The sequence below is a fragment of the Homalodisca vitripennis genome, chromosome 4 (genome assembly GCF_021130785.1).
Source record: "Homalodisca vitripennis isolate AUS2020 chromosome 4, UT_GWSS_2.1, whole genome shotgun sequence".
NCBI classification, from domain to species: Eukaryota; Metazoa; Arthropoda; class Insecta; order Hemiptera; family Cicadellidae; genus Homalodisca; species Homalodisca vitripennis.
Window position 1 is genome coordinate 205799832 of NC_060210.1, and position 19753 is coordinate 205819584.

The 19753-nt window shown below is 37.8% G+C and overlaps 1 protein-coding gene across 1 annotated transcript in view; it reads right to left on the reverse strand.

Annotated features, from left to right (window-relative positions):
* Nucleotides 1-17051, reverse strand: part of LOC124361396 (exocyst complex component 1-like) — a 72991-nt gene extending 55940 nt beyond the window's left edge. Inside the window, exons 1-5 of the mRNA XM_046815444.1 lie at nucleotides 17022-17051; nucleotides 16624-16895; nucleotides 15754-15996; nucleotides 12454-12673; nucleotides 4023-4210 (exon numbers count right to left, since the gene is read on the reverse strand). Of these exons, the coding sequence (XP_046671400.1) occupies nucleotides 4023-4210; nucleotides 12454-12673; nucleotides 15754-15996; nucleotides 16624-16895; nucleotides 17022-17051 (953 nt within the window). The remainder of the gene's footprint in view (nucleotides 1-4022; nucleotides 4211-12453; nucleotides 12674-15753; nucleotides 15997-16623; nucleotides 16896-17021) is intronic.
* Between the last annotated feature and the right edge of the window lie 2702 nt (nucleotides 17052-19753).

A 19753-nucleotide genomic window follows, 5' to 3' on the forward strand; every position in this document is an offset into this window, starting at 1 on the left:
ATGCAAAACAAACTAAAAATAAGTTAACAAGGCAAGGCAAACTAGTGATGGGCGAATCCAGAATTTTTTTAATCTCAAGTCCGATTTCAAATCTTAAAAAATATATCCACGAATTTTGAATCCTTATAGCCTTTTTTCACCTAAGCATGATTGAAAAAAAAACAAAAACAATTTAATTTCTGCCATTTTTAAAAATTTTGAGACTACATGATAATATAAAATGAAATCCAAGAATACCACTCTCAAGGTTGCCACTTTTCAAATTCCCAGTTTTTATCTCTGTGTCTTTCGATGTGTCGACGAATCATCGTGTACACCTAATAACTTTCTTTTCTGTGATGTTTGTAAAATACATATCCCACTAATATTACAAATGCGGAAGTTTGAATGTTTGGATATTTGGATGTTTGTATGTTTAGATGTTTGAAGGTTTGTCCTCGAATCACGCTGAAACTGCTATACGGATTGTGCTGAAATTTGGAACAGGTATACCTTTTGGTCTGAATTAACACTTAGAGTGCTTTTTACCACCCATAACACATTTATTTCACCAAATAAAGTCGAATTCAAATTGAAAAATTAGTTTCTTTACATTTGAATGTTATAATATTGGAGTGTTTACATTGGATCCAGCAGATTGCGCTACGACACGAAATATAAATTGAACTGATACTTAAAAGCTGTTAACACTTTCAGCTGAAGTTCATCAAAGAGGCAGAAACAAGTGTTTACATTTAAATTTTAGTAAATATTGAATTCTTGTAAAGTGCTTAATCAGCAGTGTAATGCAGATTGCAAATACGAAGTATATAACACTGTGTATGGCCTTTTTTACTGTAGTTATTGAAAAGCAAATGGAGATAACATTGGCCTAATACTTTAAGCATATGCCCCTAATACATACTAAGTTAGATTCTGAAACCAACATATGATACCATTGTTTTGGTTAGTGCAACAGCATAAATCAATAGTGGAACTGTAAATAGATTAGACCGGGGGTGAATTTAAACGACCAGATCAGACCCATATTGACCGCAGCAACTTTTTAGTTGTATGATACACTTTCGTCATTGGGATAAAAAGGCAACTCTTATTGTTACTGAAGCCATCGAAGAACTTCAATAAATTATCATGGAATATGGGAGGGAAATACTAATCTTATAAAAACTGTTTCACTTTATGACTTCAGGATCTCAAACCTCTATTCTTTAAACTTAAATCTAAATTGGATCAGGGGATTGGAATAGCTTTGAGTAGATATAATTAGTATGTTGTGAAATCGTAATTTTTCAAGCGTATTTATGCACTTCTGTTGGTATCGGAATCGAGTAAAAAGAGCCGCGGTACCGAGTATCGGAAACGATCCATCCCTAGTAAAAATTCCGGGGACACTATAAAAATTCACGCATGTTTCCCGGAGTCCAAAATTCATGCGTAATGCACGCTGTTCCAGATTCTCATCGCTAGATTAGAAGTCCCGCGAAAGTATCGTGGCTCTGACAGTCAATACATGACAAATGCATAATCAGAAATTTATCTGCTACGAAAGTTACCGAAGTGCGGTTAGTTCGCGATCTGTAGAATAAGTACCGGTACTTAGACACCAGTACAGAACTGTACCTTCTATAGTTGCACCCAGAATACGATCACAATAATTGATGTTATCAATTACTGGCTCCTAAATATTTTGTGTCAGTCTTTAATATAATGTAAGAATAGAATCACCCCATCACGACATAACACAACTACAAAGTAAATAAACGCACAAAAGGCTGTGGTTCGTCACGTGTTCGTTAGATTATAGTCATGGACTACAAAACATGACATAAGGCTCCTTATATATGTCGGACTCGGACTATTTGGTATTAACACTTTGAATCGTTCGACCGATCGTCACGTGTGCGGTAAAGTCGTTCAGGTAAATAGTTGACCGGAGAACTTACAGGACTTCCCGCTCTGGCGGCGACACTGGCGTGCGTGTTTGATTCGGTCGGCTGGCCGTCTGCCGTCTGTAGACTGGCGGCAAAATAAGCTGCGTTTACACTGGCAAATAAAGTTGCGAGAGAATTTGCACAACTACTGTCGCATAATGAGAACAGGATAAGCAATTTTACTCACGAGAACTTGCAAACAATTGTCTTACACTGGTTGCGGCAGCGTTCGCGAGAGTTCTTGCACCCGTTGAGACACGATTATTACAGACGTACACAAAAATTGCAATTTTTTGCCAGTGTAAACGCAGTTCAGGCACGATTTGGATGTGACCGTGATATCAACACATAACATCAATTTCTTTGTTTTAACCTAACGGCCAATCAGGACGTGTGCGAGGAGCAATCATTCATAGACCAACCGAGGTCTCGGCCGCGATACACACACGTGAGCAGCAGGGCGGTACCGCAAGATACCGCTTATCTGCCGCTGATTCTAGACAATAAATGTTTCTCCTGGCGCTCAGTCCTCAGCTCATTCTGTCATTGCTGTGCAACATGTCGGACGCATTACTTATTATAGCTTATCCACTATTTTTTCTCCAAAAGGTATCTTATCAGGCCTGGTAAAATTCCAACTGAAATTCTGGTGTACTCAAATACCGGGTATGTCAAACCGTCAAACATATTATATTGTTCAACGAACCGAAATATTAAGCCTATTCGTAGCCCCACTTCGACAACTGAATAATACTTAAATACATGAACCCCGTTTGTATCGCGGTCACTACCGCTTTACCTCTCAAAGCGTACCGCTCGTTTAGTGCCGAAGTCCGGATAGGTCGGCCGATTTTAAATTGTCCAATGCATTGTTACGTGTTGTTTTGGTGGGGGGGGGGGGCTTGCCGCGACACAGGAGTAGAACTAACCAAGACAAACTAAACTAAACTAGTGAGGCAAGATGAAGCTCGCGAACATATGTCAATCTTTAATTCCACAATTTCACGATCCACGTCACGTAAAATACAATGTTTTGAGATTAATAAATTCTTGATTCAAGAAGCTTTCAAATTATATCTTGATTTTATACGTTATTGGAGTCGGAAAATTTGTTTTTTTAACTTTCCCGGTTCTCAGAAAAATTCCCGGCTTATTCCCGGTCGGGTGGCCACTCTGACTCTATTTTAAAGGGATTAGCAGAGTTTAGGAGAACTAGCAAGACGATTTAAAAACAAAGTCATATCCCCTTTAATTCAACCTTCAACTTTAATTTGTAAAATTACAACATTCGTAATTTTATAGAATAAAATATAGGCTCTTAAAATATATCCATTTATTGTACGAAAATATGGGCATAAATTTGTATAATTTATGTTAAACTTAAAACAATTTATAAATTTTCCAACCACCCTAGTCAAGATACTAAAATTTGTGATTGTCTGTTGGTTTTCCCGGCAGGCAAGTGGCATTACATATACATTAACACAGAAAATAGGAACTACAAGCAACATATTATTTCCAAAAGCACAACAATTATTTAATTAGTTTATGTATTTACGGTTGTGAAAACACAAACAGGGTCAAACTTGTCGTAGCGATCGGTAATTTGAGTACTGCCAATCAGCCAATGATTAACGACATCGCGATCTTTGCAGATCAGTGGATTTGAGATTCGGCTTCAACACATCACTATTTAACCTTCTAAGGGTCAGAATCACAGAACTGTGACTGTGTTATTGTCATATTAGCAATTAAGGGCTAATAAGCATAAACTATTAAAGTTCAATTTTAATATTCTAGAAGGTACATTCATTGAGTTTCCAGAATGTTTTTATTAATACGGTGGATTAAGGTAGTAATCAAGAACTAAACCTATTCCAAAAATCTAAAATTAACAAACATTCAAGAGTAAGACATTATAAGACAATTGATTAATGTACTGTGCTTGAAGAAAGTGAAAATAATTACAACTAAAATAGAAATTAATAATGTGGCTTTTTAAAGTAAAATATAGAATTGTGAAACACAAGGAACAGCTAGTACACAGACTAGCTAACAACTACAGAAATACTGATACTGAGTGATACTCACATGCTGTCGAGCTTCTCGTGATGGTTGATGAAGTTCACTAATTCTGGCTCTATACAACTGAAAATGTCAGCCATCATCTTACGCACCTCCTCATTGACCTGCTTCTCAATGCGTTTCTGAGGTAGCACTACTGCCTCAAGCTCTGTCCGGTTGTCCCCTGACAGACCATCCAATGTTGTCTGTGTATTCTGAACAGAGATAATACTCTACATTTGTAAATTGTTATATGACAGGAAGTCTGAGCAAACACTGCTCTGTCTATGTTAAAACTATGTAGGTAGCACTACTGCCTCAAGCTCTGTCCGGTTCTCCACTGACAGACCATCCAATGTTGTCTGTGTATTCTGAACAGAGATAATACTCTACATTTGTAAATTGTTATATGACAGAAAGTCTGAGCAAACACTGCTCTGTCTATGTTAAAACTATGTAGGTAGCACTACTGCCTCAAGCTCTGTCCGGTTCTCCACTGACAGACCATCCAATGTTGTCTGTGTATTCTGAACAGAGATAATACTCTACATTTGTAAATTGTTATATGACAGGAAGTCTGAGCAAACACTGCTCTGTCTATGTTAAAACTATGTAGGTAGCACTACTGCCTCAAGCTCTGTCCGGTTCTCCACTGACAGACCATCCAATGTTGTCTGTGTATTCTGAACAGAGATAATACTCTACATTTGTAAATTGTTATATGACAGGAAGTCTGAGCAAACACTGCTCTGTCTATGTTAAAACTATGTAGGTAGCACTACTGCCTCAAGCTCTGTCCGGTTCTCCACTGACAGACCATCCAATGTTGTCTGTGTATTCTGAACAGAGATAATACTCTACATTTGTAAATTGTTTATATGACAGGAAGTCTGAGCAAACACTGCTCTGTCTATGTTAAAACTATGTAGGTAGCACTACTGCCTCAAGCTCTGTCCGGTTCTCCACTGACAGACCATCCAATGTTGTCTGTGTATTCTGAACAGAGATAATACTCTACATTTGTAAATTGTTATATGACAGAAAGTCTGAGCAAACACTGCTCTGTCTATGTTTAAAACTATGTAGGTAGCACTACTGCCTCAAGCTCTGTCCGGTTGTCCACTGACAGACCATCCAATGTTGTCTGTGTATTCTGAACAGAGATAATACTCTACATTTGTAAATTGTTATATGACAGGAAGTCTGAGCAAACACTGCTCTGTCTATGTTAAAACTATGTAGGTAGCACTACTGCCTCAAGCTCTGTCCGATTGTCCCCTGACAGGCCATCCAATGTTGTCTGTGTATTCTGAACAGAGATAATACTCTACATTTGTAAATTGTTATATGACAGGAAGTCTGAGCAAACACTGCTCTGTCTATGTTAAAACTATGTAGGTAGCACTACTGCCTCAAGCTCTGTCCGATTGTCCCCTGACAGGCCATCCAATGTTGTCTGTGTATTCTGAACAGAGATAATACTCTACATTTGTAAATTGTTATATGACAGGAAGTCTGAGCAAACACTGCTCTGTCTATGTTAAAACTATGTAGGTAGCACTACTGCCTCAAGCTCTGTCCGGTTGTCCCCTGACAGACCATCCAATGTTGTCTGTGTATTCTGAACAGAGATAATACTCTACATTTGTAAATTGTTATATGACAGGAAGTCTGAGCAAACACTGCTCTGTCTATGTTAAAACTATGTAGGTAGCACTACTGCCCCAAGCTCTGTCCGGTTGTCCCCTGACAGACCATCCAATGTTGTCTGTGTATTCTGAACAGAGATAATACTCTACATTTGTAAATTGTTATATGACAGGAAGTCTGAGCAAACACTGCTCTGTCTATGTTAAAACTATGTAGGTAGCACTACTGCCTCAAGCTCTGTCCGGTTGTCCCCTGACAGACCATCCAATGTTGTCTGTGTATTCTGAACAGAGATAATACTCTACATTTGTAAATTGTTATATGACAGGAAGTCTGAGCAAACACTGCTCTGTCTATGTTAAAACTATGTAGGTAGCACTACTGCCCCAAGCTCTGTCCGGTTGTCCCCTGACAGACCATCCAATGTTGTCTGTGTATTCTGAACAGAGATAATACTCTACATTTGTAAATTGTTATATGACAGGAAGTCTGAGCAAAACACTGCTCTGTCTATGTTAAAACTATGTAGGTAGCACTACTGCCTCAAGCTCTGTCCGGTTGTCCCCTGACAGACCATCCAATGTTGTCTGTGTATTCTGAACAGAGATAATACTCTACATTTGTAAATTGTTATATGACAGGCAGTCTGAGCAAACACTGCTCTGTCTATGTTAAAAACTATGTAGGTAGCACTACTGCCCCAAGCTCTGTCCGATTGTCCCCTGACAGACCATCCAATGTTGTCTGTGTATTCTGAACAGAGATAATACTCTACATTTGTAAATTGTTACACTGATTCGCAACATTGAAGAGTTCAAGGAAAGATAAGGAAGGGGCTGTCAGCGATTTATAGAGATAACTACAAAAGATTATTCAAACAGTGGAAGTACCAGTGAAATAAATGTATTATTAGTAATGGAGAGTGTTTTTAAGGAAATAAGACATTTTAAACAAATTTGAAAATATACAGGCCATTTCAAAAAGGGTTTTACAACTTTGAAAATTCATATAAATTTTATTAAACAAGGTACAGAGCTGGTTTTGGTGTTATTTTGAAGGAAAACACTTCTTTTTTACCTTAAAATGATGTGGCTTCCGTTGGTTATTTTGCAGACATCCCATCGGTAGTCGATTTCTTCCCAGACTTGCACTAGCATTTCAGGTGTAACTTGCTCAGCAGCAGCGTAAATTCTTGCTCTAAGTTCAGGTAGAGTGGCCGGCAAAGGAGGTACGTACACCATATCTTTTTATGAAACCCCAGAAGAAAAAATCTAGCGGTGTCAGGTCTGGGGAACGGGGGGGGCCATGCAATTGGCGCATCACGGTCAATCCATTGACCTGGTAAGCAGTCATTTAGAAAATCCCGACGTTAGTCAGATAGTGTGGTGGTGCGCCATCTTGCATAAAGAAAACATTTCGTTCTCGGTCATTCTCATCGATCTGTGGTATTAAAAATTGTTGCAACATGTCAAGGTACACTATCCCATTGATGGTTTCTCTCTTGGAAAAAAAAGGGCTGTACACTTTCATCTTGTTCAACGCACAAAAAATGTTCACTTTAGGGCTATCACGAACATGTTGTAATGTTTCATGTGGAATTTCGCTGCCCCAAATCCTACAATTATGTGTGTTTTACCTTGCCACTTAAATGAAAAGTGGACTCGTCAGAAAAGATTATGGTGTCCAAGAAATGTTCATCATCATCCACTAGATTTAACATATCCACACAGATGTTCCTACGGGCAATCTTATCAGTGTCTTTAATTGCTTGTAAAAGCGAATATCGGTATGGTTTCAAGTGCAAACGTTTTCTTAACACATGCCAAACCGTCGTATGTGGTACTTGCAGCTCACGAGATGCACGCCGGGTCGATTTCGTAGGACTATTTACAAAACATTGTCTCACTTTCTCAACGACTTCGTCAGATGTGCTTGGACGACCTGAGGATTTTTTATGTTTCTACAAAACAGCTATGCTACTCATAAATTGTAGGCCTACTAGGAGGATCTTTAGCGTACTTGGTACGAAAATTACGCTGAACTGTTGTCGCAGACTTCGATTCTTCAAACCAAAACACACAACTAGCACGCTCCGATCCAGTGAAGGCAGCCATGTTTAACGTAACTGTCACTAGCACTTGTGCGGCGCGATTAGGCACTAGCGGACTACGTGAGTCAAAAACTTGAACTGTTTTTCCTTTAAAACAACACCAAAACCAGCTCTGTACCTTGTTTAATAAATTTTATATGAATTTTCAGAGTTGTAAAGTCCTTTTTGAAATGCCCTGTATAGCTTTAAAATTAATATGGGATTTTTTGGATACCCCTTTGTACGTTCAGATTTTCTTATGATTAGACTAATTACACACCATCATATTTAATGGCAAATGGCCCATTAAATAGCGATTCAATACACATCACTCATTGAGATGAGGAGTTTGGTTAACAAACAAAGGCATCTATATCTACATATATTTTGCATGTATGTATGTAATGTCTTATTGGGATGTTACTATCTGCTGAAAACAAATCTATTATTATTATGCATAGTATCAAAATGTTGGCCAAGTTTAAAATCAAAATTTCATGAAAACTGACAAGAAGAGAAAAAATTGTTCAGACACATAAATAATATAATATGTTGGTGAGACAAAAGTGTATTATTTTATCAGAACAATAAACAATAAAACCCTGATAAGACATAAAATAGCCTTTCTACCAGCCACTTATAAACAACCGTTTGAAACTTACTTAATATAATACTCTAAGCATTCAAAGGTAGTTTATTGAATAGATTTATTCCAACGGCCACAAATGAAGATTGAATTTTAGAAAGTCTTGTGAAAGGTTTGCTGATCAGGTCAGTGCCCCGAGTATTGTAAACATGAATGTGCTATTTAGTGTCAGGTTTTGAAAATCAGCTGGTAATCTCAGCAGAGTACTTATCACCCAAAAAAAGGCCATAAGGGCTCTAGCTAACCTAAACCAAGGAGAAAGATGCAGACAAGCATTCAAAAGCCATGGCATCTTAACAGTCACCAGCCTCTACATCCTTCAAGTAATCCTTCATGCTGACAATCGCAATCTCGAAACAAACCGAGAACGTTCACAATTACAACACAAGACATGCAGCAAGAAACATCCTTCCCCGACACCGAACGGCCCTCTTTGAGAAAACTCCTTCATACATCGGATGCAAACTGAAGAATCTGCTACCAAATAATCTCCAAACTTTTACTGGAAAAACCCTAAAGAAAGAACTTTAAAAGTATCTGCAGGACAATTCAGTGTACACCTTAGACAAGTTCCTGGGTCTACTACAATGAAAAAATGCAGTTTTGACATGATTCCATTTCTTGATGTTATTGGATTTGTAATGTACAAATAAATAAATAAATTGTCTAACTGGAAAACTGTTACATGGGGGGGGGGTCTTACAAGGCTCTGTACTCGGGCGTATCTTATTCTCACTTTATAATAAACAATGTCACTTCAATTATAACACATTCAAATTTTAATATTTATGCTGATGATTTGCAAATATACATTCACTGTTTACCAAACGTACTAGCCACTCTTGTGTCACTACTCAACTTGGATATTGAAGCCATTAACTTTTGGGAAATAAAACAAGAACTGAAACTAAATTAAAACAAAACGCAAGGAATGATAGTGCGTAACTCTAGAACGATAAACCGAATTAATCTTGGTACTGCACCGAAACTTAAACTTAACAGTTGTGAACTAAATTACCAAAGCACACTGAAACATCTCTGACTCACTATAAACAGAAATCTCAAATGGACTGACCAAGTTACAATAACGTGCAGAAGAGTCTTGGCTGGCATCCACGGTTTGAAGCAGTTTGCCTTGTACCTGCCATTTAATGTTAAGGTGATGCTCATTAAGACACTTAGACTTCTGTGACGTCGTGATGAATGACATGACCGTTGACTCCAGCGAGCTCAGAACTATTGTATTAGATTTATTTTTAGTCTCAGACGTCACGAGCATGTTAAGCAATATTTTCAGCAATTTTCACTCATGAAACTTCATCAACTACGTAAATTCTACATTCTTTCTATTCTGCATTTAATTATAAAAACCAATTATCTGTCTGATCATTTCAACTTTATCTCTGATAGTAGTGAAGGACCTATAAGAAGGGGAGCCACATTACTATCAATTCCACGTCATCGTTCAACAATTTTTAATAAGTCCTATACTGTCCAGGCTTGTCGCCTTTGCAACGCTCTCCCCGATGATATCAGATGTATTGAGGACCGTGCTCATTTCGGGCAGGGGTCAGGGGCTTGCTGCTGGGAGGCCTGTGGGGGTGATAGGTGGTGCTGCTTGTTGCGGTCATGTGGTCAATCGGTGTGTTTAGAGTGATTAAATGTTTAATGTTTCTTGCTTCTTGATCTTCATCTTGAATTATCTTGTATTTATCATAAAATGTATAAAGTTTTTCTTTTGTATTTTAAGTATTCATTTAATTATATAGATTTTTACTTAAAGATAATTAAATTTTGTATGGGTTAAGGGTTAAAAACAGGGTGAAAATTGAAGAAAAATATACGCAAACTTTTAAAACAGAGAGAGGAGTAAGGCAGGGAAGCATATTGTCACCTTTCCTTTTCAATATTATAATGGATGAAATTATTCTAGAAGTACAAGGAAACAGAGGAGCAGAAGAACTTAAGACGATAGCATATGCGGATGACATAATGATATGGGAAAATAGGGAAGAAGAGTTAGAACGAGAGTTGAACAAATGGGCAAAAGTGGCGAAGAAATATGGTTTAGAGATGAACGTTCAAAAATGTAAAGTAATGAAAGTAGAGAGAAGGGAAGGAAATAACAAAGATGTGTTAGTTGAAGGAAAAAGACTTGAAAAGGTGAAGAATTTCTGTTATTTAGGAAGTATCATAACAGATAGGGGCACAATAAGAGAAGAGATAGGAAACAGAATATGGAAGAGTGGAAAGTTTTTCAATATGGTGAAGAAGATTGTGTGGAGTTGGAACATTGGGAAAGAATCAAAAGTATTGATGTATAAATCTTATTTCCAACCAATTTTATTATATGGAGCAGAGACGTGGACGTGGACTAAAAATGATTTAAGCAGATTGCAAGCTGCAGAAATGAGATTTTTAAGAGGGATACAGAAGACTACAAGAAGAGATAGAATAAGGAACGAAATAACCAGAGAAAGATTGAAGGTAGTTTCACTGCAAGAGAAAATGGAAAGAAGAAGAATACAGTGGATGGGGCATGTGAAGAGGATGGGAGATAATAGAATGTCTAGAATAGCACTGGAGAAGGAGGAAAGAGGAAGAAGACCAAGAGGAAGACCGAGAGGAAGATGGGAGGACCAAGTGTGGAAAGACATAGAGAGAAGGGGACTACAGAAAATACAGGTGGAGGAAGAGGAGACCTGGAATGACAGACAAAAGTGGAGGAGGCAGTGTACGACGACCCGTGATAACGGAAATGTCAGATGATGATGATGATGGTTTAAGTATTTTTGTTTTTTCTATTTAATGAATAAGTTAATAATTTACCACAATTGTATTAAACTATTGAAAATTCACTGTATATAATATGAGGTTGAGTAGTAGAGAGGGCATAATAGCCCTAACTCTGCCTCTTTAATAAAGGCATTTTTCATTTCAAAATAAAAACTATAAGCAACATATTATTATAAAAAATACATAATTATTTTATCTATATACGTTTTTTAATACAGAAATTACTGAAATAACAGGTTTTAGTTATTGGTAAATTGTCATCTATGAATAGACATATTTTAAAATTCAGCTTTACGACAACCCCAGTGGCGAAATCATGTTGTTTTTCTATAATATTTTAAGCACGTCTGTTTATTTTATTAATTATTTTGTAATTAGATACTTTGAAAATATTGGTATCAAAATTGAGTTAAAAGACCCGTTGTAATTAGAATCGACCTAATCTAGTTTCTAGGCGATATTTCTTTGTTACTGAGCTAATTAAACCCCATATGACCAGTTGGCAGATACATACATGGTAATAGCACTCTTGGCACAAGCAAACAAAGACATTTCTATCTATTTCATAGAATGTATGGAACAAAGGTTTGGAACATTCTTTATAAAAATATCACTGATATTGAAAAAAAAAAAATACAAAACAGTCTGCTTTAATTCCACTATTATAACTATTCAGTTCAAACTGTATACATTGAAATTAGATTGTGATTTTGAACATTAAAAAATGCTGTGACAAAACTGTGCATCATGTTTAGTAAAAAAAGAACAAGACAGTAATTGACTAAGAAGAAACTTATAAAGAGAATCCGTGTTTGTAGACTATGATCTTCTACCATGTCTAGACAGCTTATATTAGTATTGTGTGTACCATCTCTAATGACTAAGAAGAAACTTATAAAGAGAATCCGTGTTTGTAGACTATGATCTTCTACCATGTCTAGACAGCTTATATTAGTATTGTGTGTACCATCTCTAATGACTAAGAAGAAACTTATAAAGAGAATCCGTGTTTGTAGACTATGATCTTCTACCATGTCTAGACAGCTTATATTAGTATTGTGTGTACCATCTCTAATGACTAAGAAGAAACTTATAAAGAGAATCTGTGTTTGTAGACTATGATCTTCTACCATGTCTAGACAGCTTATATTAGTATTGTGTGTACCATCTCTAATGACTAAGAAGAAACTTATAAAGAGAATCCGTGTTTGTAGACTATGATCTTCTACCATGTCTAGACAGCTTATATTAGTATCATGTGTACCATCTCTACTGACCTTGGTGGTGGGACTGAGGACGTCCAACTGGAAGAAGGACACACAGAAATTTTGCTCAGAGAGACAAACAGGTTCCAGCTGGGCTAACACTTTCTCTAGGATATGGTCGAACCTGAGACGCTCAGAGGGGTCACACTCGACCCCCCACTGGTCCCTCTCGACCACCCCAACAGTCCCCAGTTGGTGTTCCTCAACTTGTCCTCCCTCCCCACTGTCGATGCTGTAACATACACTCCGGATAAGTTTCCGTTCAACCCTGACGTCCATACTCCACAAACATTGAAAAAGTGGTGCCAACGCCCAAATCCATAATGTGAGGAAGTGCACTTTTGGACGAGTACCATGAAACTCAAATTTAGTGTTTTGTTTTTTCTTAACTCTCTATCTGATTCATTTCACTTTAAAATGGTGGAAAATTTTCAAGCTATTTGCATAATTCACTTAAAAAATTATCAAAACATAGAAAACAGTGAGAAAACGGCAAGTGTTGTATATTTAATTGTTTGTAATAAGTTGCTCTAAAAGCTGGTGACCAAAATAAACACTTTTATTTTGTACTTTTTAGCCGGCAGTGTGACAAAAAATAAAAGTTTCAACTTTGAGGTATTATTATATGTACGAGGTACGTTCAACAAATAACAGGAATAGAATAGAACAATATATATTGGATTGACAATATATATTACATTGTATTGCAATAGTCAATAATACCAATTTCTTACAGTATTTATCTTAAAAACTAAATCCATTCACTCGACTTTCCATACAGTTGCACGCAGGCTCACATTCATACACATACAAAAAAAACAAAATTCATAATTCGTGAGATCAACCCCCAGGATTTCAACACCGCCGCGAATATCAATCCCAAGTGTGCTCCATGAACTCGCCAACTGAGTAAAAAGCACAAGACACCAGGTAGTGTTTTAATTGGGTTTTAAATTTTTTTGGATTTGTTTCTAAATTTAGTATTTCAGGGAGATTGTTAATGAATTTGATCCCAGCTTGAGAAGGGAGGCGTTCAAATGCTGCTGTTCTATGCTGTCGGGCTCGAAAGCGCCCCTGAGCTCTTGTCTCGTATTTGTGTATATCACTGCCCTGCGTCAATATACACTGAAATCGATAGTAAAATGAAGTCTCTAAAATATACAAGCTGGGAAGAGTTAGCAAGTTGAGCTCCCTGAAGGCACTTCGACATGACTCTCTTGTTCAATTTTGCGATGATTCGAACAGCTTTTTTTTGCAGTCTGAATACTCTTTCCAAGTTTGATATGGCACAACTGCCCCACAGAGAAATTCCGTACGACAGGTATGGAAATATTAATCCATAGTAAGCCATCATTAAGACATCAGACGTACAAAACTTTGATAAATTTCTAACGACGAAAATTCCAGATGCCAATTTAGCGCATACACTTTCAATGTGAACTTTCCAGGTCAACCCTTTATCTAGGTGTATTCCTAGAAATTTACTAGAATCAGTTTCTTCCAGAACAATGTTATCCATCATTACTGTTGGGGTTTCATAAGTATTCAACCCATGAAAACTAGAAGTTGATGTAATTTGTCTTTTCATGATTAGTTTTGAGATTATTTACCAGAAAATTTTGAATGCAAGAATTAAGATCAATATGAAGGTTTGAATCTCCAAAGAAGTCAGAGAATCAGTCCGGAAACAGAGAGTCGTGTCATCTGCGTATTGAATGATTTTCCCATATAAGGCTGACGCATGGATGTTATTCACATAAATCAGGAAAAGGACAGGACCCAAGATTGATCCCTGTGGGACTCCTTGGTATATTCTAATACTACTTGATATTGCATTCTGGACCTGAACACATTGACTTCTACTGCTCAAGTATGAGTGGAGCCACTGGTGTGCTGTCCTCCGTACACCACAGCCTTTCAGCTTGTGTAGCAATATACCATGATTAACAGTATCAAACGCTTTTGAGAGATCAAGAAAGACTGAGCGTATTTTTATGCGTCTCAAAGCCTTCCACAATAAAATCTGAAAGTTGTGTGATTGCTCCAAAAGTTGATTTTCCTGGTCTGAAACCAAATTGTTGATCAGATAAATTTTGTGTTTGTCAAGAAAATTAAGAAGTCGGTCCAGGAACAGTTTTTCAAAAATTTTTGCTAAAAACAGGTAAAATTGAAAATTGGTCAATAGTTATCCGCTATCTTTGGATCGCCTTTTTTGAAAACAGGTACAACTTTTGCCAATTGGAGTGCGGATGGGAATGTGCCAGTTTCAAAAGAAACATTTATGATTTTTGTCAATGGGCTTAATATGTGCTGATAACATTGTTTTATAAGCCACATTGATATGCCATTTATGTCATTTGAATCTTCAGTTTTGAAGAAAATATTTATTTATTTGTCTAAACTAATGTTATCACTTTCAAAATAGTTACCATTAGATATTATGCACTTGTGCCAAGCCAACGCTTCTTCCAATCCTCAAAATACTTCTCAGTTCGATCTTCAGGATAGCCTGTAGCTCTTTCAGCGATGCAGTTTCAATGATATCTATGCTTGTAAAACGAAGGCCCTTTAAGTACTTTGTGGGTACTAGGAAAAGTTCTGTTTATTTATAGAGTTGTAAAAAAATCACACGGAGCTAATTGTGGAGAATATGGAGACTAGGGCATCGTACAGTACTATTTTTGACCAAAAATTCATGAACAAGCAAAGACGTGTGATCAGGTGCAGTCATGGTGCCAAAGCCATCAATTGTTTGCCACAAATCAGGGTTTTTTTCAGATTCACTCAAATGTCCTTGAACTTGCAAGTAGTACTCATTATTGACCGTTTGACCTTATGGCAAGAATTCATGATACGCTATGCCATGAAAAACTGAAGAACACAGTGAACATTACTTTAATGTTCAACTGCACTTGTAGAGCTTCTTTCGGTCTTGGCGATCCTGAATGCCTTCATTGGGACGATTGAGCCTTAGTTTTGACATTATATCCATGTTTCACACGTTATATTGTGTGATGTTACAACAAATTTCAGTTATTCTGCATCATGGCTGATCGGAATGTAACAAAACATTGATGTATGCAGACGATACTTTCCTCCTTCTCAGTGTAAAGCTCCCTGACATGCTCGAAGTCCGTTCATCAGTGGCATTAAATATGGCTAAACAATACTGCCATAGTAATAGCCTGTAAATGAAGATAAAACCCAACAACTGGTGTTTGGCAGGAAAAGAGACCAAGCAGAGTGACTTCCAGATATAGACGCATCCGAAGAGGCCAAGTATTTGGGAATAACTATTGATGAGCAACTGACATAGATCCCTCATACTGACAACCTATGCTGTAAAGTAGCAGCCTCAGGTGCGAAGTGGCGGGGTCTTCATACCCCAACACATGTGCCAAGCCAGAGTGTCCATGAAGCACACGTACAGCCATCTTTCTTATTACGTGCTGTATTTTCGTACTCGCACACCTGGGAACTGCCTGATCCAAATCTTGTCTTCTATGGTAATTCCGATCAGGCTGAGCTGATCTAGTGGGCTTCTTTCTGGCTATCCTTTACCACACTCATTTTTCATTTCATACTACCCTCAATTCCCAAAAATCTAGCTTCAACGATACTCTACTTACTGTTACTAAAAACCTAAATTTCTTTCTTTATCCAAGCCAAGGTGGAACAGTATATGCCGAGGGCTGCCTGATCAAGGGTGTGCTTGATCATTAATATGCGAACTCTGGATACCTGGCGACCTCCAGTTTAAACATAGCCCTCCCCAAGTAGAGCGGGGACAATGCTTGGGGTGTCCTTTAGATCTCCGCTACTCATGGGAAACACAATGAGTAATGAAACCCCAAAAACTTATTTAAACAAACCAGAGAGCTCTAGCAGCACTCAAAAAATTGAGTGGAGCCACCAGGAAACGAATGGCTTGGTTTCGGAAAAGAGTTTACTCTTAGGAAGGAGCCAGGGATTTCGCCTTAAAACCAATCCCAGAAAACCAAAATAAATTCCTAAAGAAACAAAAAGACCTCACTCTATTGGCTCCGTTCCAGAAGCTTACCAGAGAAAGAAAACAAAAAACAAAGTGAGAAAGGGGGAACAAAAGGAGCAATCTGCACAACCCCAAAACCTTCCTAACAAACAAGCAATAGACCAATCACGGTATAAGGGTGGGGATTCTACACTCCACCTTTCCCGAAACCATACTCACAACAGAACAGATGGAAGAGATCCAGTACTTCATCCTGGAAGCGAATGTGGAGGAACGTTAGGATCCCAACACTCCAAGCTTCTACGGGATCAACAGGAGATAAGTTCTGATCTTCACTTGTGAAGACAACAATACAGCTAAGTGGTTGAAAGGAAAGCAAGATTCCCTTGAGCCTTGGGAAGGGGCCAGTCTGAAGATTGTACCAGAGGAAGAAGTTCCATGTGCAAGAATCACGACTATCTATCTTCCAAATAGCACAAATGAAACCATCAATAAGATTATGAAGTTCTTAAAGGCACAAAATAAAGAGCTATCTGTCGGGGAATGGAATGTTCTGCGTAGAAGCGACGAGAGAGTTAGTGCTGCTTACCCTGGCAGTCAACTGCACCACAGCAAGCATACTTGAAAAAGAGGGTCCATGGGTCAGCTACAAGTTTGGAAAAATTCAGTTAAGACTGAAGAAAAAAATATCAAGGGAACACTGAAAGAGGAGACCCTCTCTGAAAGGACCACCCGTCTCGGCCAGGGAAAAAGGGGACAGCGCCCCCAAACGTTCCAAGAGGAGGGACGGGGATGGACCACCAGGGGGAGGTGGAAAAAAGGAGAAGAGTACGCGCCTCATACAGGTAAACCTTCACCATGCCAAGGGCGCAACCAATATCTTGGGTAAGAGGTTTATCACAACAGGCCTGGATATTGCCCTAATCCATGAACCTTGGATTAACAGAGGTTACATCAGAGGATTGACAACTCAGGTTGGTAATCTCATATATCTTTTTCTTTTCTTTTTTTCCCTTTATTACATGAACATGAAGTACAGTAATAGTGTCATACAAAATTCAAAGAGAGTATGTCATTACACAAGTAAAAATATTAATATATTTTATGTTGTTCAATATTAGTGCAGTTCTTTCTCAGCTTGGCGGTGTTAGGAACTCATCAAAGGTGTATATTGGTCTTTTCACTAGGTAATCTTGAAGTCCTTTCTTGAGTCGATTTCCTGATAGGTTTCTGATGTTTTCTGGGAGCATATTTTTGAGTTTTCTACCAATGTATGATGGTTTTTTACCAAAAAGAGCAGTGCGGGTTGAGGCAATATGTATCTGGAAGCATTACGGGTATGGTAGGTGTGGACGTCACTGTTGGTCTGGAGGTTTAGTCTGTCAACATGTATGATTGTTTCAAATATGTAGAGAGCCTGCCCCAGACAACCAGTCCATATCTAATATGTGATTCCACTAATGTTTAATAGGCAGTTTTTGCAGCTTCTAAAGTTCCAATCCATTTGATACATTTTACTATGTAGAGTCCTGTGCTCATTTTTTTTGCAGTGTTGTTATTTACTTGTTCTGTCCTGAAAGCTTGTTATCTATTGTGATACCCAAAAAAACTTGACCTGATTACCTATTGATGTATTAGGTAGACTTGGTGTTTGGTTTTTTTCCTACTGAAATGCACTTGAGTTTGTCGGGGGTCTAGTGCTAGGTCATTGAGTTTGCTATACATGAGAGCATTTTGCAGTGATGTTAAAGAGTTTACATAAAGTCCTTCTGCTGAGTCATCTTTTATTAAAAGGGTTGTGTCATCTGCATGCATTAGACAGTGAGTGCTGTTGTTTTGGAGAAATGATGGAAAGTCGTTAGTAACCAGGATAAACAATATAGGGCCTACTAGCGCAGGTCCCGAGGAACTCCTCTAGTAATTGGTTGCAGATTAGATCTGACTGTGCTTGTGACATCAGATGTGGTAGACTGTAACTCCACAACTTGAGATCTTCCATGTAGATAGCTTACAAACCATTTGTTTGAAATGTCTCTAATTCCCAGGGTTAAAAGCTGTGCCCCAAGCAGCCTTGCTATAATCCAAAAAATAGAACTGTAACATATTTTTCATCATTTTCATCAATGAGGCTATCTATGATGGTCTCAACAAGGCTGATGGTAGCAGAGGTTGTTGACTTCTGTTTCTGAAATCCGTGTTGGCAGTCTGTGAGTAGGCTATGGTGTTTGAGATGTTTCATTAGTCTTGTCAGAACTAATTTCTCAATGATTTTGGAAAATGTAGAAATCAGTGATTTGGGTCTGTAATTCTCAGGTTCTGATGGTGATCCTTTTTTATGTTCAGGGTATACTTTAGAAACCTTCAGTCCAGATGGAAAATGACCTTGAGCAAATGACTGGTTTATAATTGCTGTGAGAGGTGTGACTAATTCTTCAGCACAATGTTTAACTATTTTCGGTGAGTACTCGTCTATGCCACTGGATGATTTATTTTATAGACTGCAGATTACAGATTTTACCTCATTTATAGTTGTGGGAGTCAAATGAAATGGTTGTGTTATAGGAAAAACTGCAAGAGCTTGTTCTTCTTGTAGTCCGTTATCTCTCTGTTGTTGATTGTTCTTCTGTAGAGTAATTTCTGCTATCTGGGCAAAGTATGTATTTAGACATTCAGCTCAGCTACTTCCACTGGGTTGTCTACAGTTTTATTGTTACTGTTAAGTTTAAGACAGAACTGGCTGGGTTGTCTTGATTGTTTCTCTGAATTGATTAGGTTCCATAATGCTTTAGACTTATTATTAGATGTTTCTATAAGCTGAGCACTTGCATTTTGTTGTATGCTCCGTAGTTTTTGGTCATACAATTTTTTTTCTGCTCACCATTTTAACTTTTGTCTTGTACACTTCCTGTAGCTTCATGTTCATTTAAAAAAGGGACGATTTTAAATCAGCTGTTTCCTTGTCATAGTAATTTCTTGGTCTCCTTTTATTCTTTTTCTTGGTCTTTCTTTGTGGACAGGAAATTTCTAAGGCTATCTGTAATACTTCTTGAAATGTGGTAAAAGCTGTTTCCATATCCACTGCATGATATACAGCATCCCAGTTTTTAATCGAGAGCAAGGACTTTTCTGCTCAGTTGATGTATAAGGGTTTGGGTCAATTTTTTATCTGTGTGGCAGCCAAGCTTGCACATTTAACCCGTATGGTCTGACAGACCAGACTGTATAATGGTTGTAGTAACGTCTGAGTCAGTAAAATGAGTCCAAACACAGTCATTAGATGTTGATGTCTCAGATGTAATACGGGTTGGAGGGAGGGGTAAT